This window comes from Enoplosus armatus, chromosome 21, assembly GCF_043641665.1.
Source record: "Enoplosus armatus isolate fEnoArm2 chromosome 21, fEnoArm2.hap1, whole genome shotgun sequence".
NCBI lineage: Eukaryota > Metazoa > Chordata > Actinopteri > Centrarchiformes > Enoplosidae > Enoplosus > Enoplosus armatus.
In genome coordinates this window covers 4991086-5019053 of record NC_092200.1, presented here as the reverse complement: position 1 = coordinate 5019053, position 27968 = coordinate 4991086, and the positions used below count along the sequence as shown (strand labels likewise).

The 27968-nt window shown below is 40.9% G+C and overlaps 1 protein-coding gene across 1 annotated transcript; it reads right to left on the bottom strand.

Annotated features, from left to right (window-relative positions):
- Window positions 1-13174: 13174 nt before the first annotated feature.
- gad2 (glutamate decarboxylase 2) lies at window positions 13175-26286 on the bottom strand. Its single transcript, XM_070927739.1, has 16 exons — window positions 26211-26286; window positions 25844-25906; window positions 25545-25691; window positions 24569-24802; window positions 23090-23180; window positions 22114-22226; window positions 21555-21670; window positions 21159-21238; window positions 20439-20493; window positions 20175-20291; window positions 19166-19230; window positions 18982-19060; window positions 18746-18895; window positions 17934-18041; window positions 16160-16249; window positions 13175-13348 (listed from the first exon to the last, which is right to left on the bottom strand). The coding sequence occupies exons 1-16, from the start codon at window positions 26284-26286 to the stop codon at window positions 13175-13177; spliced, it is 1758 nt and encodes a 585-aa protein (XP_070783840.1).
- Window positions 26287-27968: the final 1682 nt, after the last annotated feature.

The window sequence follows — 27968 nt, the reverse complement described above, 5'->3', positions numbered from 1 at the left end:
TTGGTATTTGATGATGTTTTTGATGATATTTATTTTCCTTTTATAAAACAGGACTTTTGTATTTACACTATAGAAAAATCTAAAAAACGTGTCAAGTAAAAGGTAAAGCAATGAGTAGGCAGTGTTGATCTTCAAATACATGCAGTGATAGTCTCCATCATACGTTTATTTGCACACATACAGTTTAACATAGTACTGTGCTGTTTCCCTGTGAAGAGTCGCCCATGCATATCCTTCCTAATTGCCTCTGTGTGTGTTCTGTCCTCTAAACAATTAGGCATAATTAAGTGTTTCAGGGAGCTGAAATTCTTCAGATTTATTCTCAGTTCATTATGTTTAGTGATTTGTTTTTTCCTGGTTGGGCTCCCTGCACATGTCTAGTGGAACGTAAATGCATGCGTACCTGTTCAACACCAAATAAAATGTACATGTATTTTGCCAGAGAAGAAATTTCAATCAAGCCTGTAAAAGCTATGTTTCCTTGTTGGTTTTATTCCAAGAAACGCCATCTTTAGGGCGTAAAACAGGACGTAATAGAGATGAAAGGTATTTTACAGTTGTGCTGGATGATTACAGTAGATGTATTTAATGCAGCATGATGTGCACTTAAAGCAGTCCTGTCCAGCCACATCATCTGCCCTCTCACGTGATCGTAATTCCAATATCTTGACACTGATTTTATAGTGGATACTTAATTATCATGACAATTAACATTTCATACTGAACAGCTATTATTTTCCATTAAGTTAAACATTCAGACGTTACTCATTTCATTGAATCTAAAACATACTGAACCTATTTAAAGGAAACCTTTTTCAGCAACTAAGGTGCCAAAATTGTAGACATAATACCTGGAAAATCATACACTATATTTTCCTCTCAATTGGTCTTAATCAAGTTCAAATTATTCTTCCATCTATTACCTATAGGAGGCCTGTTCTTTGGCTTAAACATAACAAATAGCCTGTGAGTCAATGAGAGGGAGAGAGGGAGAAAAAGGTCTGGTTGTGAGAAACAATCAAATGTTTCTGTCGGTTGGCTGAATTGAAAACAGGTGTTTCAGCGGAGCAGTGCTCCAGATGTCTGACACTGTAGATCAAATGAGACCCACAGCACTTGCAGAGTTTCAGAGACATCAGAGGGAGAAACGGGGACAGAGAAACAGAGCAGGAAAGAGAAAAAAAAACTGGAGAGGGGTGCGCGTGCATTGAAAACTTTGTCTTTAAAGCTCCTCTAATAAATATTTTCTATATTAAGAATGGATCAAATGACTGCATGTAACGTGAAAGGGCTCGCTTGTAGTGACAAAGCCCCAGTTATGAACTTTGTAGTACCCGTTAGCTCCAACAACGCTTCTTTTAGTTAGCCTCTTAACCTTTTAATTAGCCTTTAATTAGCCAACCGGCAAATTCCTCTCTCCTCATCCAGCAGCTGCCAGCTTTTTCCAGCAAAAAAACAAAACCCCTCTGATGAGCTCACTTTATATACCCGCCTCGCACAAATGGCAGACAGACAAAGTTAGCGATTAGCTGGTGAAGTTGCAAAACCAAATGTCTAGCAGCTATTGTAGAGAGACAGATATTTTTTACCTGGAATAGATGGAGGACGGAGCTAAAAGGAGAGTTTGTTCATTCGTCAGGTGGCCAGAAACACGACTCCACACTGAGTGTTGAGATCTGTAAAGCACAGATCCTTCATGGTGACAAGTTTAGCTGATTTTGAGCTACTTTTTTACCCACTTGGTTGTGACCACTGTTCAGTAACACCCTCAGTCCACAGAGCAACATTAGCATTGATTTTTAGCTCTGTTTTTTGTCTCTCCCAACTCCTCAGGGAAGCGTCTGCTAAGCTGCTAAATGCTACTATGTTCAAAAGCTAGCCGCTGATTTTGTCTGTCAGCTGTTCAGTACTGGACGGATAACATACAGTCAGTTTTTAGAGCTTTTTCCAATAAAGAAAATGAAGTCGGGTGCAGTAAAACCACAATAATAGGCTGAAAGTCGCTCTCTCATCACTACAACCTTTCATGTTCATTGTTTATATAAAAATATTGATTATAGCCGCTTTAAATGAGGCGCATATTATTCCGCATTAAGATTGGATGCCTCAGTCAACATAAATTAATCAGCCAAAGAATTTCACAATTCAGAAATTCAATTCATAAATGTTGTGATGTGAAAACACAAAAAGGTGCCATGCAGTTTGATGAGCTGCAGACTTGCACGCCAGTGTATACAGAAAGACATCGTTCATCACCGCAGTGCATCTGTTGTGAGTTTATTTGCTTTCTGAGGGTTTCTGTGTTTGGATTTTGCTCAGTCAATGGCATGCGAGGAAGTTACTTCAACACAACAAAGATCTCTGATCATTCCAACTGTTTCAACAACTAAACTATCCGCTACGTCTAATATTACTCCTTTTTATGTTTGGAAAGTATTAAACTTAATCGTCTAAATGTGTATCTGCATCATTTGTTCGTGCGAGCTGAAAAAATGCGACATGGTGTCATGTTAAGAGACAGATCAGTCGCAGTGATTTGCGGTCGAGGTGACCACCCTCCTAACCCGAACCTGGCCCCAGTCTGCTCCGATGTTGACTTAAAAAGGACAGAGCCGGAGACAGGCTTGCTTTAATCAGAAGCGGATGTTACTGTAAGAGCCCAGGCCTCTTGTCTGCGGGGAAATGTTTAGACCATGTGGTAAGGTTTGATGCTGCAGTGCTCCACACAGCGGGTTACAGTGGTCCTCCACGGTGGATTTATGGGGTGCAGCGTTCGCCTCAGAATTCATCAATAGTCTAAATACGGAAATTAAATCCATTTCGCATTTGAAATGTCTTAATTCTGGAAGATTTTGCCAGCTATTGAGTTAAAGTAAACCACTTCTCTACTGTACAAAATTATGTTAAAGTTTGGTACCAAATTATGTGCTTTTAGTATGTTATATGGCCAACAATCGCTGACTTGCTTACATGTTTATAGGTCTGGCTTTATTTAAAACAAATTATTTCATTTTTCTTGTTTTGCTGCTATGCCAAAAATCTTAAAACCACGTGCGGGAACTAGTTGGATGACATCAAGTGGATTAATTCCTTTAGACAGGAAAGCTGTGTTTAAGAGACGTTGTGTTCAAGTCAAAAGTATGAGGCTGCGTCATTCAGCTGGTGATATTCCAGATGAGTTGAAAGAGAGGCGTTAACTAACACTTAACTCAGATGTGTCTGGTGCAAAACGACAGCATCCATATCTCGCTCAGGCTTCATTTCGTCATGAATTCTCCATCATCCTCCCTTTCTTGCGAATCCGCTCATCTGTCGCAGTCTCCTCCCCTCCTTCGTCCATCTGTGCCGGTGTTTTTTTTCTCCTCATTAGAGAGGTCACTGATGCATGAGGGAATGGGCTGGCAGGTCACTAGCCACAAACACAAAGTGGGATTCATATCGAACAGCCTGTGAAAAGTTTCTCGGTCTGACAAACAGAAGAAAAAAAACCCTGTTGACCACCAGGCTCTTTAAATTCCTGAGATTTTCCATGTCATTGAACAGGGAAAAGTCTATCACAGAAATACTACATTTCATTCATCTTATAGAATAAGAAATACCTGCCTCCTATAGGATATTTTGGCCAGCCGAAACCTGTACTGGCATTGGAAATAATCATGCAGGACATGCTGTATCTAACTTTTCCAGACTTGGCATAGTTCCCTCCAGTGTCTGGTAAATTCCCTGATTCCCACAGGAATGCAGCATTTAATTTTCTTGTTCTTTAGCTGACCTTAATCATTTCTACGTCAAGGGCAATCCAAAACTCCAGAGCCATGGGGATCGGTCGGTCTGGGTGTGGAAACAAATACCTGTGTGTGTACAACATACACATATATATGTAAAAGGGAGTGAGGCCTGTCTTGCGGTCTTCATGAAGAGGCTGTTTATAGCGCTGATGATGAATAATAGGTTGGCTGAATGTGAGCGAGCGAGTCCCTCTGGTGTATATTTAAATGGCGGCGAGATGCTCTCTCACTCATATCAACTCCCCGGTGGTCCGTGAGGTTAATTGCTTTCTCCGGCAGGCGCTTACAGATTAACTATCTCACTGAATGCATCCATACAAATGACTCCGCATATACCACAAGAAGTTGAGTGTGTGTGTGTGTGTGTGTGTGTGTGTGTGTGTGTGTGTTTGTGCAGTGCTTTGCAACAGAACATGCTTAGGTAGCAGGCAGGGTGCACAGCGAGGTCAGAGAAGCTAATGAGTACGACTGACTTTGACTAACAAAGTGGGCTCAACAGACTATCTTTGGCTTAAGTAGTCTTCAGCGAAAGTGTAATAGTCCAGCATTTATATTACTGAAGCGGGTGCAAGCATGGATCTGTTAATCTGCAGGCGAAAAGATACATCTGTCTTATAACTAGACTACATTCGGTTGGAAAGGGAAAGTTTTTAAAGCCATGACAATTCCAATTCCTTGTTTTCGATTCCTTGATAACATTATAGTATCCAAAAATAAGGAAAAACTGTGCTCTTAATGTGGCGAGGTGGAAAGTAAGAGTGTGTTGGATGGGCATGTAGCATGTAGAGTTACAGGAAGTTGTACCCCAACACAGACCTGCAAGTAATGTTCTCTACTAGTGCTAACAATATCTTAGCCATAGTTTATTTACATAATCTGTCCCATACTTTAATTTGCCATGTGCAGATATTGTAAAAAAAAAAAAGCTAAAACTTGGAGCTAAACCCAAAAGTGAGCACACCCGAAAGGTCTTTAATGCACAGTTGTGTCAAGAACAGCAGGTGAAAGTTGAACCAGGAGTCTAGCTGCAAACTTTGATGGATGTTTACAACCTGGAAGCCTGTTTAAAACGCATTGTGTGACTGATTGTGCTTCTTGCCTCATTGAGTACATTGTGCTGATACAAATAATGGCCAAACCCATAAAAATAAGGCCCAAGTTGTAATAAATTGGAACTATCCTTAAACCCGCATTAACAGATGTTGTTTTTGGCCACCTGGGAGCACTGCAACAAGCTGTAGACACGGCACAGAGATGCTATCACCTTATAAAGTTGATGTGGCGATGGCGCTATGAGAGCGGTGGGAATCAATCAAAACTGTACAGTTGCAGGCCTTAAAACCAAAACAATGAGCTGGAACACACTGAAGCGCTTTGTGGAGTTGAGGTCGACTGCAGAGTTTGGTGAAAACGATCCGTGGGTTCGTCACTACAAGCGACCCGTTTCATTTCACACACAGTCATTTGATCCATTGTAAATTTAAAGATATTGATTAGAGCAGCTTTAAACGCCTTTTGACCTCTAAACCAACAAATCCATGCTCAGTGGAAAGCTCCAGGCTGGACAGCTGATAAATAACGCAACATATGGAGGTGGGAAAAAAAACTTCTTCTGCTGTCAACCAAGCATGCGGCCTCTCCCCTAAGGTGACCAGGCTTTCATGTGTTAGCTGAGCAGTGTCAGAGTGAAACCAAACCCTAACGGATGACCTACCAGCTTCTGGGTTGACATGAGGGCAGAGGCAGAGTTCAGGCAACGTACGGGCTCAGAGGACTGCGAGGTGAACGCCACCAATTCCAGAAGACACCGACATCTGGCTTGGCTTAGCCGCCCTACACACACACACACACACACACACACACACAGCCTGTTTTCAGGAAAGACTTCAGTCGTTTATAGAAGCATGAGAATCCTTTTGGCCTTTCTGTCAAAATGCTTTGGTAAGCCTCTCTCAAGCCAGCCACCCTGATTTTACCATCTGCTGGTTTGCTCATAAATCACTGCCAAGTTTGAGAAAAGAGTAACTTCTTCGACTTAAACTTTATGACATGTTTGCAACACTTCTCCTCTCTGCAACCCGTGTGTTTGGATAGAGCAGCTCTTCTTCTTCTTCTTCTTTCACATGTAGGATTAGGAGTGTCAGGGCTTTACAAGGCCTGTGATGCGCTCCACATGGTCGGGGTCGCTGCAAACACTGAGCAGATCATCCAGGTGACGCCGGTGATAAACTGCTCACGTGGGAACGTCTCTGATCACTGAGAGGAAGGGATCATGCTGGATGAATCTCAGAGAAATGTCAGACCTGCTAATTTAGTCATTATTCTCGATAGTCTTTGAGTTAAAGGCAGTGATGAAAATATTTACACAGTGTGGGAGACTGACCGCCAGGCAGCAGAGTCTGCAGAGGCAGCGTGTCTAGGCAAGGTTGATTGAAATTAATGTGGTCTCCTGACACCAGAATCCAAAATGTGATGTCAAGAGTACATATAGGTAATTCCTTGATGATAATTAATGGAGGATGAGCTGACAAGTCATTTTGTCTCTGCAGCAGTGGATCGTAAAACTCCCCATGTGGGCTGTAGGGGAGGACTGCTCACACAATGACTTCATTTGCGGTGTGCGTGTTATGTCTTCACTGTGTTTTAGTGCAACACATACAATCTAAAAGGCTTTAGCGGGGTTAAAATCACTAAGTTATCTATGTTTCCCTCCAAAGACTGCAGTTCATTGGCTTCAACAATTCATGTTCAACTACAGTCTCTTTCGAAATACAGTACATACCTGTGATTTTTGCCTTGCTAGCAGCAGAGCCTGATGTTGGTCAGCTGGTTGGTCAGTCCATTCAAAACTTCAGTCCAGAAAAACCATGACATCTGCTGATGAGATAGATAGATTTTGATTTCACTTCACCACTTACGATTGTCATGATCCCCAAAAGATGAATCCTCTAAGTTTTGATGACACCCCTAACCTTTCCTCCAGCACAACCATCAGGCTAGAATTCTTCATAAGAAATATGAAAATCTCAACGGCCAAATTGCATTGAAATTCATGAAATACATTCATGCAGAAGATAAACCCTTTGCATACTGGATACTCCTTGCGCTGTCCTGTAGCACCCTCAGATAATAATTGATGTCCCCAGAGGAAGGATCCTAATGTTTCTAGGTACTCCTCCGGGCTTTCCTTTATTTCCACTTTTATACAAGCAAATATCAAAATCTAACGGGCAGTCACCAGTTAAAGTATCAATGTATATAATTAATGTATATAATTAAACATAGTAAATATTCTCTGTACACCACAAACTACAACATCCAAAATTACCATAGTGTTGAATCGACACCTCTCTAAAACAGTTTCAACACAAATTAAAAAGGACTGTTGGACTGCATTCATTTTAGCTAGTTAACTGCATTAGCTTTAACTAGTTTTAGCTAATAATAATAAGCAGATTGCCATTAGATTTGCTTGACACATTCATGCTTCCAAGGGGATAAACCGCTCCTTAAGTGGTGCCATCAGGACTTTATATACAACATCACCAGCATGTTGGCCATCAACTTCAACTGGTTCGTATTGTGGAATTTGATTAACATTTCAGCCTCTTGAGCCTTTTAGCACAGATTTAGTAAGAGCTGTCTAGGATTCATGTCACCCATTTTGCAACTAAGCAAACAAAAGCAAGCAAACAAGGACTTGTGTATATGTAAAAATACACCCACATGTGTACAAATCCATTTAGCTGTGGTAGAAGTACACAGTGGCATATTGTAACATGGTAGCCACAAGCTATCAACAGTATAGCTATACAGGAAGAACGTTAGGTACAGTTGTCAACCAGATTACATGCTTAACTCATGTCAGCAGTGAGACAATACTGGAGTCTGAAGCTGCAAAGATCCAGTTTTCCTCTTATTGTACACTCCCCTGTTGTGGATTGATCAGGAGTCGATCAATGACTGCACTGAACTGCAAAACCACACAAACTGCTGTGTGTGTAAACAGTTAACTAACTGAACGATCGCATGTCATATTTGTAATGTTAAAACCATCCACTTCCTCTGAGCGCCTTCGTTCAGAGCCAGCTGATGGTGTGCTCCCCAGATGTTTTGTGTTCACATAAACACATACATCTCACTTTGTTATCTGGAACTTTATATCACTTAAATAAATAAATACGGTAATTCTCTGTGTGGTTGAGGGTCAAGTCTTTGTCACAGATACGGCGGTTATTCCCATGTGGTTGTTTCCTCTTTTCATGCTGTATGAGAGGGAAGGATGAGGCAAACCATCTGGGAACCTTTCACATAGTTTGTCTTTTTTCATCTTTTCTTCTTTCGGTTTGGACATAAAAGGATGTTGTAATCAGAAATGATTGAGAGGGAAATGTAAAAAATAACAGCTCGTTGAGACAATAAATGGAAAATCTTTTTTTATTTGCCAAAAATTCCAGCCACAGTTGCAGTTCAGTGTTTTGAGAAACACACTTCCTCTTGCTCCCTCATGACTAAACAGTGGGGCAGCAGTGCCACCTAGAGAGACTTAGTAACTCATAGATATATCACATTATGCACTGGAGTGGCACTAGAGGCATAATTATTTACAACTGGGATATTTCGTGTGTGGGAAGTGTCCAAAGTTAGCTTATGGTGTTTTATTGGAATGATATGTTTGATAAGTATTGTTTTGTTTTGTGTGTTTTAATCTGCTTTGACTGTATTTATGTGTATATACATGTATATTTAATGCTCTTTACTTTTCTGAGAAGCATATTGTTATTTCCCATGAAATTAAATGTGCAATATAGATAAACTATTGCTTGCTTCCTGTGTTTTACATTGTACGTAATCAGTCATTTGGTTTAAGGTGATACCTCCTTAGTTTAACATTATAAACTTCATAAAGACACTATAAAAGTAGTAGTTTTGAAAAGTTGTTGTATTCGACTGCATGTAATTATATAAGTTTTTTGAGTCCAGTTTGGACACAGACTCTAGAAACCTTGCTGTAGGCAGTGATTACAAACCCTCTCTCTATGCTAATGTGCTGCTTTGTGATTAGCTTCACTTTATGATTTGAGAATTTGAGAGAGAGAAAACAATGATCTCAGAGGTCAGACAATAGATTACATAAACATGACCAATGCTGTACTGGCACCGCTGATACATACCTTGTAGTGCCACTTTTCATGTCCCACTTTGCTGTTCGAGGACTTTCTCACCAGTTTATGTAACAATTCCAACTCTTCTGTTCACGTAACACCGTTAGTGCTTCATACTGAAGGCCAACATCAAAGCTAGCTTTGGAAATGTTACTGTACCTATGTTAAAGGATAAAAGAAGAAAAGAAGAATCCAATAATGTTTGTTTTGACAATATTTATTTCTATTTTCCCAATAGTAACATATAGTTCAGGACAAATGAATGTTTGAGAGAAGCTAGCACAGCAGTTTGCAGAATATATGATTCAAAATGGCACCAGTTTAAGTGAAAATGAACTGCACTCTGAGTGCTAGGGGTTTTAATTGTTCTCATAAACAAACAATATTTCCTGTAAGCAAGAAACCAGGGTATATATTTATAGTTTGTCCTATACTTCTGTGTTAAAGGCTCACAACACTTGCATTGGACAAGTATTTGGACAATCAAATCTAAATCCTCTTAATTCTGTTTCTCGTACATCCCATAGAGTCAAGGGCCTCGGTGAAAAAAACAAGATCAGAAACGGTGACGTTGCGGCACCATGACACGAGTCAACATGTTGTCTCAGACACACAAACAGAGCGACAGCGGGTAGCCAAGAGACGTTAGAGGAAAGCGCGAGGATACATTGTCACTGCTACCACAGGGCGAAGCGGAAGAGAAAGAGAGAAAAAGTTCGTACAGGTGCAGAGCAGAGAAGAGCTTTCAGAGAGACATGCTGAGGGACTACACATATAGATATAATACTCTACGTTCTGAGCTGCGACAGTCTTCAAGCAGAAGAGAAAGACGGAGGATAGAGATAGTCAGATCAAGCGCGGAGAGGAATACAATGCTAGGCGAGGTTAGCATGCTTGCGGCACGGAGAAACTTTACAGGAAGCCCAAGACACAGAGATCACATGTAAAGGCTAGAGCGACAGTGCACTATTCTACAGGCTAAGCTATACATCGGACACTAAAGCTAATTACAAGAGCTACACATACTGTATATATGTATATATATGTATATATATAGAAATAGGTATATAGGAGACTGTATATCAAACAAGCTGGATAGGCAAGGCATCGCATGCACGTGCAAAGGAAGCAAGTCTAGCAGCAGCAGCAAGAGAAACAAAATGTCTGGCTTTCCGAAGACTACCACAGTAAGATTCCTTTGTCATACATCTGATGTTGTCTGTGTCACAGTGTGTACGCCAATTTTATCTGGGAAATTAACAGAATTAGGACCGATAAATCTCAAGAGTACTGTTAAACCCTAGGGCACTCTCTGTTGGGATGTAAGACACTTAAACAAGAAGCTTTATAAGATCTACAAACTGCCAAAAAAATGAAACGCCTTTTCCAACAGACCCCTGATTCATGACACATTCAGACCAAAGTTACATCTTTGAGTAGTTTTTTTTTTTAACATCAACTTATCAACAACCATTGGACATTGCACGTTATTAGGTCATTTGTATACTCTAAAGTGCACAACCTCCCCTTTGGAGGAAAACTAGACAATACTGGCAAATTTATACTAAGGCAACACAGTTACAAACACACTAAGGTACACATTGGCACATACTGTCAAGTATCACTTGTGCACAAAAAACACAGTGCTTCAGAGTCAAAATGGCTTTGCATATTCATTTTAAAATCCACCAGAACACCACCACCAGAGTCTCCGAGCAAGACTGAGTATTTCAAGGTGAAGTCTGTCCATTTCTTTAAAGCCAGTCCCTGAAACACGTTTTCTTTGAAATAGCTAGAAGAGTCACAAACCGAGTCAAGTATCTGACATACATACATACATACACACAGGAGAAAAAGCCTTTTGGACTAACAGGATGAAAATACAGGTAATCTATATTGGAGATAGAGAAAATATGAATAACTTTACCTCACAAATAGTCTCTGGTTATATGTCTTATATACACATATGTATACACAAAGATATGTACTTAGGACATCTTGAAATACTATTTACAGTCTATGATCAAAAGTGATTGTACACTGACCGACCATGTTGAGCAAATTGTGCTTTTCTAACTTGTTCTAATGAAAATGCTACAGAACCTCTGCTTGTTAAATCAGGGTTCACTTTCCATCAACTAACCGGCCTACAGTAAGCATGTTTTTAGTTTATCTTTTGCTAACTACTGTGCGTAGTAGGAAACTTGATTATCATTAACTATTGTACACTTGATTTCTTTTGATATTTTGCAGGGTATATAGATTGGACCCATACTCGAATATTGCTTGTGAATGAATAAAGAAGAAATCTCAGTTGCAATGCTAAAGGATACTCCTCCTCCCCCCCGATGATTTAGTGCAAGTGATGTCATGTATACAGTAACTGCAAATCTGGTGACGTTCCTATATTCAGACAAAACACCATTATTGCCCCGTTCCCATTTTCTTAAGATTCTCTATCTTTCATTAAGTGCTCAAAACCACCACTGACAAATATCCTCTCTCTCTGTGGTACTGCAGATGAAAGGTTTACACCTTTAAAGTTATAATCCTTAAAATTTTAGTCCTGGTCGATTTGGTGACCCCTGTGGTTACTGGTGATAACAGCAAGTGTAATCATAAAGGTCTCAGATTTCCATGCGAAATGACCAAGCAGCCAGGAACAATGCTGGGCTGTGAGGGGGATTTTGGAGCAGTGGCCATGGTCGGTACTGCAGGTCATGTGATACCCACTAGCCCAAAAAAGCATTTCCATCATGGCTAGCGCAATACATATGTACCCTGTTGCCAATAAGGTCCCATGAAGTCCAGTGCAACCAGTACTGTGCTGAAATTTGTGCTTGTTTGGGGCAATTTAATTAAATGCAACTTTTAGATATTAGAAATATGCATCACGTGACCACAATATAAACTAACAAGACTTTGATTTAGGGTCACAAGATTAGCTAACAAGATTGTTCTTGAGTGCAGGAAATTAGCAAATAATCTAATTACCAGAACCAGTTGACATGCAGTGAACTCCCCTTGGCAGTTGCTCACTTTGCCCAGTTGGTAAACCAGCTTTGTTTCTGACACGCAATCATTACCAAAACAGATAATGAATTATTTATTTTGATAGCCACAAACGCTCCAACATGATACTTTGTTTTATCAGAATTTGATCTATTAGGTCAAATGAAAAGTGTACGCACTGTTGCCAGCTCCTTGTGATTTGAATTCCAAGTGGTGAAGGTGGACTCCACTACTACAATTAAAACTAATATAAATTTTAAGGAACATACATATAAATAAGACATTTTAAGGATTTTAACTTTGTGTTACCTCTGAAGTGTTGATTATTCTCAATGTAGTTCATCATTATAGCATGTAAAGCACACTCAGCTAAATATACAGCCTGGTTGGACATGGTACCCATTTTGATATGCGCATGTAGCTGGTGACATTAAACAAAATGGGTTTAACAAGACTTTACCACTTTAAATACACTAGAAAGAAGTGTGTGTAAAAAGAGTAGAAAGTGTCAGAAGTAATAAGCAACAACATTAAATTAGCATCATAGGCTGCAGACCAAACTGTCAGGTGATGCATGATAAATGCTTTGAATTGACTTGGCTGTTGTGGCATTTTGAGGGAAATGTTTTCCTTACCGTCTTTTGTACATATTTTCCAAATCCCTACGACGGCCTGTTCTGGCTGGGACACTTTAACATGTGCTGGTACTGCTATACATCACCAAGTAGTACTATGTGCTGATGTAAAGGCAGTTGATTAAGCTGAGGTAAGGTGAAGTGCTTTTTTTTTGTTTGTTTTAAACCAAGTTTAAAATGTAAAGTTACAATAGAACACAACCACGTTTGGCACTTAACAACATACTCGGCAAATGAGAAATGATTCAAAAATAAACTCTTCCTCATCGAACTATTGCACAAGCGTTTCATATCACAAAAAGTACATATAAAGTTACATCACTTACACTACTCTGGGATCTACTACACTATAGGAAAGGCAGACAGAAGCACTTTTACATAGCTTTGGACTACGTTAGTCCACGGCAAAGCTACAATACATAATATATGGATATATATCTTTTTTCTCAAATATACTCTTAAATATGTGACTTTGGAGGAAAGAGAGAGAAAAGAAAATGTTTACCAGTACATTCACGACAAACAATTCATCCGTCAAGGGGGAGAAGTACAGGAGGATTTGGCGAGATGAGTCTTATAGATCTTGGCCGAGTCGTTCAATCTCTTCAATAAGAAAGTCGATGTCCTCGAAGGTAGCAGCGGGATTTGAGATCACCATGCGGAAAAAGTTGACCTTGTCCCCTTGTGGTTGGTAGCTGACCATGGTTGTCCCATACTCCATCATCCTGGCCTTTATCACCGGAGCCACCTGAAAGATCCAATGAGAACAGCGTGAATTAAGGAGAAAATCATACTGTATTTAAACATCATTTTGCTAGTTTGGTTCATTTGGGCAGATGAGTGTCATTCTTAACAGTAAAACTACTCAGCGAGTGCAAAACAAATTAGACAGCTTATGAAATTAGCTTGTAGGGTCAAGTTTTGAGAGAGTTTTCAGAGTCAGATTTGTGAGCATAACAGAGGTTTTGACCTGCCAAGGGGAGCTGTGTCTCTAGATTTGAGTTAGTAACAGTGTTTAGTTTTCTTGCAACGTTTAAAGTTGCAGTTTTGGCTTTGAGATCTCAGGATTGGACACTAAAAACCTACGCTTAGAAACCTGTACCTGTGGTCTTCTGTGGAGAAATATGCTTATTCAAGCTTTAGATGGGGTCATAGGTGAAATTTGTTAACTTTGGACAGAGCCAGGCTAGCTGTTCCCCCGTTTACAGTCTTTATGCTAAGCTAAGCTAACAAGCTGCTGACTCCAGCTTAATAATCAATGGATAGAGAGTGATATCAATATTCTCATCGAACTCTTGGCAAGAAAGCGAATACGTGTATTTCTCAAAATGTCAAACTAGATCACCTAGATTGCTCTTAAACCAAACTTAAACGTCTTGCCTACTGATGGATTACTGCTTATTTTCATGTTGTTTACTCATTCGTTTTCTCATTAATAAACTGCCGTAGGTGAGAACGATGCAGTTTGAACTAAGTAATTGATTCAAAAAGTATGAAAATGTTGAGTCAGTCCTCTTTCAAACAATCTGCGGTCTGCAATAAAATTATAATTCAAAGAAAAGACAAACAAGGTGCAAAGTTTGGTAAGCAAGCAGATCACTCGATCACGTGGAAATGAGCAGTGTGAATACAAATCAACCAAATCTAAACTAAAAAGCTGCCTTTTCCCTCTGCGGTAAAACCAAAGACAATTAACTGAATTGTGTGACAAATTACCGACTGCATCCCTTCATCGTCTCCTCTATTGACTTCTTAAATGCCATTTTAATTAGTTTTTCTTTAAAACATTGTGCAATCATAACTTTGGAAAAGAGTCTCTGTGTTTCCTTTTTTTGTTGTTTGCTTTTTCAGCAACTAAACAAGTCACATTTTCTCCTCAGACGTCTCTGATCCTGGTCCATGTAGCTCCATTATCTCCCACCAGTCCTGACAGCTGAATCTGACAGCAGCCGGCTACACGGAGCACTCTGACTGCTGCTGCTGCTGCCAAGTTGAGAGGTTATCTCCGAGAGTAATGCTGTGGCAGTCATTTATTTTGTGCCCAGCGGAGTCTTGATTCTGTGCTGTGATGAGCTGTGGCAGATTCAATTACAAGTGTGAAACCCACACTCCTTGTTTTTTGACCAACACCAACATATTAAGACGTTCTACTGAGGAGAAACAGTGTGGAGAATATTATAGGATCTGTAAAAATTACAATATGTGGTGCAGTATTGTGACCCATAATCAACTTAAGTATATGCACATGAAATTCTTGAGGCGACAGTTTGCTGCAGCGACAGCTTAAGGGCTTAAGTTAACTGTGACTCATACTCAGCACCCTCAAGGTCCAGAGTTTTAATAAATCTGGGGGCATTAAGTTTTATAAATTAAAATAGACTTTTAAAACTCTGCTAACTCCTCAAGCAACCGCAGTCGGTTTCAATGTCAGGATTTTAGTCTGCTGGAGTAGTTAGGTTTAGTTAGTAGTTAGAGTTTAGAGGCTTACACAGTACACTTACTCAAGTGCAATTTTGACTTTATACTTCTACTCCACTACATTTTAGAGGGAAATATTGTACATTTTACTTCACTGCATGTATTTAACTGCAACAGGTATTAGTTACTTTATGATCAGTTTATCAAATATGATGCATTGTTATAGATTAAAGGCCCCACATACACCTAAAATATGCTGGGATTTACGTGAGGTCATCGTGTACTTATCTTGTTGCCATGATAACTAGTGTGTACAAAATATTATCTTGTCTTTTTACACTGTGGTATTGTTACTTTTACTTAGAGAAAGGATCTGAGTACTTCTTCCCCTGTACAGTATATAAAGGCTGCAGTGCTGTGGCTAGTACTGTAGATCTCATCACATAATCGGTCATTCCTTCTAAATCTCTTGCAGGTGTCCCGTTGCAGTTGGCAGGCAGTAAAATAATCAATCAACAGCTGCAGATTTCTGTCAAATCAAGTCTTTTGACAATTTTCCAGTCATCCTTGCCCTTTAGGAGTCGTCATTAGGGCAAGTGGAAATTGAGTTTCTGAGTTTTTCCTCCACGAGCTAATTGGGGAACATTACATCATCCCTCAATCTCAGTCAGAGTCGGTGGAAAAGAGCGAGCTGGCCAAACACTCAGTGTCAGTGAGGCATGTCCACTTTTTTCAACCAATCTGATGCGCAATGACATGTATGGCAACGGTTTACGGCGGATGGCTTCACAGAGAAAGAGAGAGGAGAGAGCTCTTTGTATGGCGGGCACGTACACCATCTGTTTGTCCTAATTGTCAATTAGTAGGCCCCTGCTGCTGTGGGATCCTCTGAATGGCCGCCACTTTAGCTAACTGAATAGCCTTACTGTGATACTCTCTGTGACAAAGTATCCTATTTTAAGACTGGCACAGTTTACAAAGTATTTTTCTAATCCTGAGTAGAAGTGGACGTCCATGTTGTCCCTAATGACGAGGACACGTGATGGTCAAGCTGGATAGGGATGACGGGCTCGCAGGGCAAATGAAAGGTGCAGTGGAAGGTGTTTTCGGTAGATAGGGCTTCTTATCTCCGCTCACCCACCTTGTGCAAGTGTTTCTTCCTCTCCTCTTTGTCCTCCATGTAGCGGATCCCAGGAGGGAGGTACCAGAAGCAGACGTTGGTGTGCTGAGGCTGCGGGAACACACACACACACACACACACACACACACACACACACACACAGTCGACAAGAGATGAGAGGAACAAGCAAAACACGCACACTTATTTCAATATTAGTGACTTTTACAGGAACTGTATCATGATAATATGAGTGCGTTATTGTTTTTAAAATTTCTGTTGTTAAAATTAAAGCCACCATGTGCAGAATTTGAATATTTCGGTAGTATTATAATCACCGGGATTGTCTCCTTTTTCTATTAATACAAATTTAAGATATCAGAATAATGTGACAGACTATAATCATAATATTTTTATGGACAAATGGATCAAATTACAATGTGTAACGCGAAAGGAATCGCTTATACTAATGAACCCACAGAGAATTATTACCCGACTCCAGTTTTATGGAGCGTTTTTGCGCCTTTCAACTCATTGTTTTGGTTCTGTGGCCGTAACATTACTGATTGATTCAGTCTCACCACTCGTGACGCCCTGAAGTGGCAAAAAAATCTGCATCTGGATAAGTTAGGAGATGCTATAATTACACGAACCCGCCACACATCACATAGTGGCTTTAATGTTTTTAAACACATAGAACTATAAAGTGTAAATAAGTGTTGTTTTTAACATGTAACACATCAGTGGATGAAAGTTAATAGATATTAACATCAATTTAATTATAATAATTGATATGATTTTTGCATTTACTTAATTGTGACATATAGCAATATTGGAAAATAATATTAATATGATATTAATAACATACCAGCCCTATGCACAAGCACACATACTCTGTGAAAACATGGATTACATATATCTATACCTATAACTACATATAGATATGCATTACATATATACATATTTACCAGTCATCCTCGCCTGAAATCCTACAGGTAACTCAAAATAAAAAGAGCTGAAAGTAACCGTATCCCGTCCATTTCAAGCCAGAGCAGATTCTTTTTCCAGCTCAACAAGGAAATCCATTATGTGTTCCCAGCATCAGACAGGTATCCTGCCTCCATCTCAGGTACTCTATCTGTCTAAAAGCCCCACACAGCTCTATTTTTGGGCACCTGAAGTCCCGCTGGAGCAGCCTACCTGCCTGCCTGCCTGCCTGCGAGTGGAAGCATTCATTACCAACAGATGACTAGCCATGCACACCAGCCTCATTTATACAGCCGGGCTGGTTGTGCGGGAGTATATTCAACATCAGATTGATGTAATGGCTCAATGGGAGGCACAGACAAGTGAACACCTGGGCCGATGCCCAGAGGACTTGGCCCTTTCCCACCACCCTCTGGGTTATGATGCTCTTAGCCTTTTGAGGCTCAGCAGGAAAACAATAAGCCTTGAAACATTAAAGAGCTTTCACTATAAATGACTCTGGGTGTCCAAGCACCCCTTTTATAAAAGACTTTTTAGCGTAATAACCCCGTCATATGTTTGTGTTGCTGTAGTTTTGCTCGGTAGAGGATATTTCAGACGGCATGCTATTCATATGCATATGAGCAATTATAGGCCGTTATGCTATTCATTAAACATAATAGCGGCACATTATACTGGCAGCGAGAGGTAAAAATGGCATTCATCCAACACAAAGCCAGAGCACACTGCGTGCCAATCAATCACTTTGCTCCGATTATGTGGCTGCAGCTGCATTATCTCTGTGGAGAGTGAAAGTTAAATGTGGACATACTTTCCCATTAAAGACCATCTCGTATCCTTCTCTGTCTTTGATCTTGTTGTAGAGGTACTCCGACAGCTCCAAGCACTTATCAATCTGAGCCTCAAACCCAATAGTGCCCTGTCAAAGAAAAATCTGTTAAATCCAGTTAATCGAGACAGGCACAAATCATATTTTTCTGCTGGAAAATTGGATAAAATTTGCATTTAATTCAGTCTTTTGACCCGTAAACATCTGTCATCAGAATCAGAATCAGAATCAGAAATACTTTATTGATCCCCGGGGGGAATTTGTACAGTACCGGTGCTCCCACTCAAGAGTAGAAAACAGCATAAATTTAGAAATAAAAGTATGTACAAAATATAAAAAATAAAAAATGAAAATATACACATTTACAATATTTAAGTGAAAAATAAAAGTAAAAAATATATACAATAGCAATGTATATGTATATATATATGTATGTATTGCATGTATTGTATGTATTGCACATATAATGTTAGAAAAATAAGCCAAAAAGCAACATCAAAGATCTTCTATTAGAGCTTAAATATCCAAGATTTGGTTCAGGGTAACTTGACTCCAGTGAAATGAGGTAAATCCTGTTAGTATGTTAGCATGTTGAACTTTTACACTAAAATATTTTTCATATTGTTTCCTGTGAATTGCTTTGGTTAAAAGGTGAAAAAAGCTATGTTTAAAATGCATACATTCAAGAAAAAAATCCCTGAAACCTGTTATTGTACTATACTGACCAAAAGCGTATTTCAAAGAACTGCCGATATGAGCAAGAGAGCTAATTGTCCATGCTAGCTTTTCCTTACCTTAGCTCTCCACATGAGCCACAGCTTGAAGATGTCCACGTGGCGTCCACACTGCAGCGCTTTGTCTCCGGTGTCGTAGGAGAGGTCGTAGTGTTTGTCCTGCTGGAACAGGTAGCAGGCGTGCATCTGGTTGCAGTTCTGCATCAGACCCTGTGAAATCACATCCAGAAGGTTTATACTAACCGCAAGAAAAACCAATATAGCCAGTGTGTGTTAACTGGGATGACGAGGCCTACCTCCTCTCTGACCAGCAGGGCCGAACACTGCAGAGGGACGGACATCATCTTGTGTGGGTTCCATGTTACTGAATTGGCCCTGCAGGTACAAAAACAACCCCCGTGCATCATTACTACAAATGCTCATTAGCTTCAAACACTAGTAAGTTTGTGTTACCCCCCCCCCCAAAAAAAGGTAACTTGCCTCTCAACTCCATCCAGCTTCCACCTGTGTCTCCTGGACATGAGGAGACTTCCTCCCCACGCACCCTGACAGGACAGACAGGGACAGAAGGGACACTCCACTGAGTCAATTCATTACTCAGCCTGTGAAAACAGTTGTATAAAGTCTTCTGTTGCTCTGCAGCAGCTTTGTCATATACCAGGTGTGGAGGATCTAACAGATAATATCAAGTTGCATTGTGGGAAATGTAGGATGCAGGGTTTTCAGGATATCTTGGTCTCTACTGCCTTGATTTTGACCAGTCTTTTAAAAAAAATCTCTTGTAAGTTCCCCAACCTTTAAAAAAATGCTTTACTACAGCCTGTAAATTGAGAGGATTTGACTGAGTCCTTCATTTTTATAAAGCTTTTTTTTTTACCATTAGAGGAGTAAATTGTGAGAAATGCTGAATCCTTGATGATTGACTATCAGCATCTTCACTCCAGGTAGGTCTACACGTCATTTTCTGGATTTCCCAGCCCGAGAGTTAAGAAGGCCTAAAACATTTCACCGGGAGCTGCATCCACAAATATCCCAACAAAAGCAGCAGCTGCACTCCAAAGCAGGATGTTTGTTTTTTTTCTCCATCACAGCCGGTTGAGGAATGATAAATAAGGCCATTTATGTCTCTTAACAGAGGTGTCCCCCTGTCAGGACCAAATCACCTTCATTAATAGATAGAGTTCCTTCAGTGAGAGGGCCCATGATGGCAAAGTCAGGGGAGAAGATGATTTACAGCCTCTGTTCCAGTTTTTCTAATCCCCAGTGTTAGATAGGAAATGGCTGGCTCCTATCTGGGTCAACCGCAAGCAGTTAGAGGCGAGACAGACATAATAGATTTGTCAAACTCACTGGTGAGCTTTGGCTTCTATGCATTCCTTCACTACTGTGGATAAATATTGTGCATCATGGATGTTTTCGTAATAACAGAGGGTTTTTTTTTTTTTAAAGTCTGCAGACTCCATGCGAAAAGGCAATTTGTTTAACTCACATCCACATGCATCCAGATGTTGTACTTTTTGCAGATGTCAGAAATGGCGATGAGAGGGTCAAAGGCTCCGTACACTGTTGTTCCAGCAGTCGCGCTCACAAAGAAAGGTACGAAACCCTGCAAAAGATTATTGCACATAAAGCAGCTACTGATAACATTATAACAACGTCAATATGTTTCCAGGTTTCCCTCATCATCATCATCATCATCATCATCATCATGTCTGTCTAGAGTGTTTATATCTGTGTTATTAATGTGTTTCACCTTCTGTTTGGCCTCCAGTATTCTCCTCTCAAGGTCAGCTGGGATCATTTTACCACTGAAAGGAAAAACAAGCTTTAGTCGCTTCAACAATGTAAACATACTCCATTATGAGTAAAAGTACAGAAGTATTATCAGCAAAATGTCTCAAAGTTAAAGTACACGTTCCAGAAGAAATGGCCCCTTTATTTGAGTTGTTATTATATACTGATCATCAGTGTTAGAGCAGCATTTTACTGTTAGCTTCTTGAGGTGGAGCTAGTTTTAACTACTTTATATACAGTTAGCTAGATTAGTTCAGTGGTTCACAACATAGGGGGTCAGGCCCCTCCAAAGGATCACAAGATAAATCTGAGGGGCCAAGAGAAGAAAACACCAACAAGTTCGGCTGCAGAAATCTGTTTTCATGTTTCATGACTTTTCTCAAATCTTTGATGTTATTTGTGAAATATTGAATAATTTATCTGCTTGGGCCTCAAACTGTTATTTAAATTAGACATTATCACATGTTGATTTAGGTGAAACCTTCCTCTGCATTAGCTACAGCTATTATATAAATGTAGTGGAATAAAAGCACAATATTTCCCCCTGAATTGTAGTAAAGTAGAAGTTTAAAGTAGCTGAAAATGGAGTAAAGTGCAAGTACCTCAAAACTGTACTTAAGTACTTGATTAAATGTACTTTCCACCACTGGAATTTATAAAGTAACTTGTAATATTTTACCTTTCATCTGCTTTGATGCAGATCACACTCTCTGTCCCGATGCCAAGAGCTGCTGCACCTTTTTTGATTGAAAAATGGCTCTGAAAGACAACAAACAAATGAGAGAGAGACTGTGTTTAACTATCTGTACACCAGCTCACAGGAGCGAAGGAAATATGGAAATATACATATATATATATAATAAAATGTGTCAAACAGCTTCGATGCTGAAAGGTCTGTGTGTTATTGAATGGCTTTTTGCTCACAGTGTCCTTTATATCAGCGCTGGTGTGAAAGTCACACACATCAAGCATTAACTAATGTGCAAAACAAAGGAAGATCTGTGACCAACACTCATTATTTGATCTTATGAGACACATATTGACAATGCAGCTGAATTGACTCATAAATGCCTACATGTTCGGAGGTGAAGGCCACCAGTCTGGGAACAGATGACATTCCTTTCTCCTTCACTTCAGGGAACATCTTGAAGCGGGCCAGCAGCATGGCATACATATTAGAAATAGCACCACCTAGAGGACGGACAGGGCTCAGTGATTCACAGCCAGTCAGTGTCAGCAAGTCTCAGGGGAGTCATGCAGAGTCTCTGAGTGACACAAAGCGTAGCAGAGTTTAAAAATGTCCGTGCATGTTTAAAATAATGAAACAACAACAATAACAAAAATCCTTTGTTTACAGCGTATCGACAGATGACGCGGCCCCACGCTGTCACAGCCAATCACAGTCTTTGTCCAATGAGCGCTCCTCATCATGTGTCAAACAGTAAATGCATGACTGGAGGGGGACGAGGTGGGGGCTTAAGTTGGAAAATTATTTTATGCTAATTGGCTTTGAAACTAGTTCCGTTTATATCATCAAAATGCAAATTGACACATTACAGCGCGCGCACACACACAGGCCGGCCCATTTCCAGAGAAACAGATGGGGGGGGGGGGCGTCGCCTTCACGTACATACCAGGAGAGAAAATGCCATCTCCTCGTCCGTCCGTCCAGCCAATGATCTCCCTCATCTTCTTCAGACTGACGTACTCCAGCAGCACAAACACGGGAGCCACCTCATAGGTGAACCTGCGTTACACAAGGGACATCACGTGGTGCCGGTTACACAAACTGTGCCGTGAGTGACTCATCACCGGGAAAAAAAACGGCCAGTAAACGGACATTTTTATCCCCCTGTAGTTTGGGTGTTTGACATTTTAGAGTTGAAACTGATGGCTTGTTCAGAGGCAGATAAAACACCAAATAATTCAAATTCTTGAAGGATGAAAAACTATTTGTTGTGTACTAAAGATGTGCTTTGTTTCTGAAGAGGCAAAAAAGGTCTAAATTTGCTTTTGAACAAAATGTACCAGCGTCCACTTAAAAATGTACAGTTTTTTGAAGGTTTACATTTCTTTTTCCATGTGGTAGGCTGCACTTCATAGAGCCCAATGCTGCACTGTAAAAAGCACATTCCCAGTTTGTGCCTCCTGCTATATCTTTCTGATAATACATGATGTATTAGCTGCAGTCATTTTAAAAACCCCCAGCGTCAACAGCACTCTTCTTTTGCGGCGTCTCGCAGTTGCCAAGGCTGACTCTTGTGGAGTTTATCGCCCCTAAAACACACACACACCAAAATTAGCTTCAGATTAGTCTGAATTTAATTTCAGAGCTAATTTTCTCCCCTTGAATCCCCATGGGGATCGGAGGTGAGGGGGGAGGGATAAAAGGCAGAGGTGGGAGGGGTGCAGAGGGGGTGGGGGGTAATGGGGAGGGGGGGGGGAGTCTGCCTTTCATTTCACCCTTTTCATTCGCCATGATTGAGTGAAAAAAAGGCGCTATCAGCCGGTGCAGCCGCAGAGTGCAGACGGACGGACCGGAAATGGCATTCATTGTCATTACCATTATCACCATTTACAATCATGGTGAAGCACGAGCCACATACTTACATATTGGTGTTGGCAGTGGATGTCAGCCAATCGGCTGCCAGTCCGACCATGTCTAATCCCGTGGAGAGCTGGTTGAAGTACCTGGGGTGGGCTGAGTGTGGAGGGAGCAGAGGATAAGTGAGAGGGGAGCGGCGCGAGATGGCGGCAGGTTTTTTATCTGGTGTCAGGAAAATTGAAATATGCTTTTCATGTGTTTATGCTGAGTTTGAGCAAAATAAAAAGGCACAGAAGCTGTCATCGTATAAACACTTTAATTGCAGGTTAGATGTGCAGCTGCAGTGATGTTTTAAATCAGCTTGAGAAAGAGTGAAAACATTTGGGGTTGCACGAGCAACGTAGGAGTTTCGTGGAGGCTACAGGCTGCATCTTATTACAGAGGAGCTCATTAAAGTATATGTGGATGCTTTTTTAAAAGAAAAACATGTTTGTAAAAGTCTGATTTGTGATGAATGTCAAACTTAGACACACTTGAATTCTGCTTTATTTTACATAATCAACATGCGATGTAACACTTTACTTTAACCCTCAATTTAGCATTTATAAGCAGCATATAAACTGTAATAAATGGCTTATAACACACTATAATGTAGTTTAAGCAGATATGTGTTAATACATTTATCTGCAACTACTGTGTAACTCACAGACAGATAAAGAATTAATAGAGTTAATAATATAAAATATGTCTTCATAGAAGAAGTTATAATCAACTATTGTATATTAATAAACACTCAAGTGTCCTAATGTCTGCTTACAACTACACATTTATTAAACGTTTATAAATACTAAACAGGGGGTTACAGTAAGGTGTGAATCTATCAACAATACATCTATATTTGTTATTCTGGGGTGAAGTCTGTCTCCTGCCTGTGTCAGTCAGGAGAGAATAATGGACTTGGCCTATGAAGCCTGGTTATTAGCCTATTATCTCCTCCTTGGTGAACCAGATTTACTGCGTCACTGCATTTATCGGTCTGGTGGCCACGAGGAGGAAAAGGAGGACAACTACCATTTTTATAGACATCATTTATTTATTTATTTGTATTCTGTTTTTTTTTTCTGGTTTATTCTGTTGGAGGATATCCTTAAATAGAAATGTAGTAGCATTCACCTAAAAATATTTTAACTTTTATTCGCCAATTAGTGATTTTCTAGTAGATTTGATCTGTTATGTATTTTACTTTTTCTGTTTTATAATTTAGAGCTTGCACATCCTCTGTGCTATTTATACCTATTTTCCCTTTATGCGTTTTCTTATATTTCTGTTCATTTCACTGAGATATTAAACGTCTAATGTGATTTAGACACATATTTAACACAAGGCCGGGATGTTGGCCTACACGTACCTGACAGGTGCAGCTGGAAAGGTGGGAATATTCCCCAACCTGCCAAACTGATCATGTTTTCTAGCATATCTGAAAAGCCAGAAACAAGCAGGCTGTTTATCCAGGACGCATCCCATCATTCAAACCTCGTGCCCACCTGTTTTGATGGCGTATTTGAGAGTCGCGCGACAGCTGATCAAGATATCATCCAGAGTCGCCGGCTCCTCCTGCAGCTCCCAGTTGTTCTTCTGCAGCAGCTCGTTTGGGTAATGAAAATCAATAACTTTCGTTTCCCGGTCGAAAGACTCCACGATGTAGGCCAGTAAAATATCCACAACTTCCTGCAGGAAGGTCATTGTTTTGGTGTCGCCGTCCATGGCGGGTAACAGGTCTGGAACAAAAAACAAAGGGGGACATTTTGTGATTTATATTTCTGGGTCTTGGAGAGATCAATCTGCAGGAGAGGAGTGTCTGCACGCAACATTAAGATGCATCAATATGTGCAGGCCTTTAAAATGGGAGTCGAAATTTGCTGTGAAATGATCCTTTAGGCCTTCGACGCATTTATAAGATTTACAGGTGTAAAAACTGGGGGAAGTTTTTGATTTCTGCGACGTTCAACACCTCAAAACAAGAGATCCTGCTGAAGGTGACCTCTCCAGAAATACTCCCCCACTGCAGGAAATGTTCAGCATAACTCGCTGAATATTGCAGATATCAAACCTGGATGTAAAGATACAAATAAGGATTTATTTGATCCAAACGGGCGCATGCTCCGTCATTTGTTTCCATTTGATTTTCCATGTGCAGGCCTGTCATGTCTTTTTCTTTTCCCGCTGGGAACAAAGAATAAAGCGGACCGCCTCTTTCAGGATCTATAAAAATGACATTTAAATTACAATTACTGAAGAAAAAGTCGATGTCAAATGCAAAGAAATTCAGATTTTGGCGGTTTTTCCATTTATTAAAAAAAAAAAAAGAATGACTACACTTGCCGCAAAAACAATTACTTGTTTATTGCATTTTTACACTGAATATAGCGACAATCCAAGGCGAGGCCAAGCTCTGCCTCAATGAGACAGATCAGCAGTCGCACAGGGTCAGACATCCCGGTTTACAGCCTGCTTTTGTACCTGTTGAATAGAGGTCGGAGAAGCCCACAGCAGCTTTGGTGCAGTTGCAGGATTTGTTGCAGCCGCAGGTGCCAGCAGCTCCAGTCTGCGGCGGCTGCTTGGCGGCCGGCTCGGCGGGTTTCTCCACTTCCCCGACATTGAGCAGCGCTTTGGAAATCACAAAACAGCATTGAGACATTTGTATTACTCTGTCGACAAGGCCAGGCCGCAAATACAATGATGGAAATAACCGTCACGTCGCCCACATATCGCCCCCCCACCCACCCGCCCCACACTCCCCACGCTGTGAACCAACATACCACATAATTTCGATCCAATTCCTCCGGGAAATTTCTGGGCCGCCGCTTGGCACCAAGCCCTGGCTGCAAGAGAGAAGATAAATCAAATAAGGAAGAACGGGCTTCAGGTTCAGAGTCCAACTTTAAGACAGCAGCCGAAACCCCCAAAGCCACATGCAAGTTGCAGTAAAACACCCCTTTAGACTAAATCCCTGCATCCTGCAGAGGAAAGCAAGAAAATAGAAGGTGTGAAAGCAGATGTGTCGACTAGAAATACAGCAGGCCTGTTCACTAACACCAAATGCAGCGCACTGGCTTGAGACAATGCACTGGAATTAGAGCTGCGCCCGGTCCACCAGAGGTGGTTTGAAGACAAAAAGCCACTCACTCGTACTGGGGCTCTGACTCCCGGTATTGGCCCCCGCATTATCTCCGCCGAGAGACCAGAAACCGTGTGATGCCATTGTTGCCGGTAGTTAGAAGCTGCAGGAGACACGGAGACCGACAGAGCCCATCCACACGCGACGACCCGGAGCTGTTCAAAGCTGATGTGGTGCTGAATCTGACCAGACCTCTCCGACTGCTGGAAATCCAGCCGTGCATCCGGCAGACGCGTTATGCTGCAGGAAAGACGCCAAAAAATAAAACGGTTTTTTGGGGGGGAAAAAGAAGCACAAAGGGCGTCCACGGTGCTCTTTCTGCAGCCGTCCACAGGTGCACGAAGCGTAAAGCAGCGTCTTCCACGCAGAAATCCGCAAACACTTGACTTCACCGGCGCACTCAGTCCGCGCTTCCACGCAACGCGCAGCCACTCTCCTCACTTCATGGGAGATACAGTGCGAGAGGAAGTTCAGGCGCAGGGACACGTCTGCTTTGGATGGGAAACAAAATGTGCTATATTTCCAAATAAAAGAAAAGCAAAATGAAGTGCAGGCAAAAGGTGACGAGGAGCGGTTTCAGTAAGCAGCTGTGAGCCACAGCTGCTGGTGAATATGCAGCACAGAAGCCATGCCTAATTGCATCTAACCTAAATTTCACGTCACTACAGAAATCCCACCGTGATTCACTTCAAAGTCATGACGAACTGCGTTGCGTCGTGCGTCGTGACTCCATACATCCACAACATCTTGTCCCCCCGCCTGCTGAACTCTCCCTCCATACAGACAGTGAATGCCAACTCATTCTTCTGCCCGGCAATTGCACATCTATTTCTCGCAGACCGGCGGCTCTAATTGCCCGCCTCTGGGGGAGGAAACGGCGGGTTCAAATGCATGAAGTGCGCGTGGGTCCCTCCCCTCTCCTCTTGGTGTTGGGGCTCGTTACCCCCAAAAAACTTATTACTCGTTACTTGTTTCAGGGGGAGTCATTCCCATCTATTTTTTGCACACATTAATATGATTATCCAGGACTTTTAAATGCTTCTGTATTCTGTAAATCTTCAGGTTTACTAATTATGAATCTGGATGGGGCAGTGGTTTGTAGATATTGAATAAGGTAAAAAAAAAGAAAGAAATAGAAGGTAGGAATTGAAATAGTAGTCTAATTCCACACGTTATCCGTTACAAATGACAATATTTCAATCCAACACTGTCATGTTCTGCTTGTTTTCTTATCGTTTATCCATGAATGAGAGCAAACGCACCCTGCGGCCATTAAAACTAGCCTGAGTCACATCTCGTATGATTTATGAATGCAACCGTCAACAGCCTTTTTAATGCCACAAAAAGAGACAGATTAAAATAAACTGAAGCCTTTGGCCAAGCCTCGACAACACTGTAATATTTGTGTGTGGAGGTACAGTAAGTCTGATCTGCAGAGAGGCCTGTCAGTGGTATTTTCTCTTATTTTAGTTTTAGATTTTCACTATGACATTAAAAGCTTTAAAGCTCTAGTTCTAGTTATTATAATCATAGCTCCTTTATTTGTAAAAAACAGCAATGTTGTGTATACCTGCTCATCCTGTGCAGGCTGTGGGGAGCTGCAGTACCAGTCTGTGTTTTGTCTGTGTGGAGTTTTCAGTGCCACTGTGTGCAGTCAGCATGTCGTTGGGGATTCACTAACACTCCCTGTGGGCTTTTTCTCCTTTAAAATGTCACATAAAGGTCAGAGGTTGAATCTCAAAGAAATGCTCAAGTCAATAAGGGAA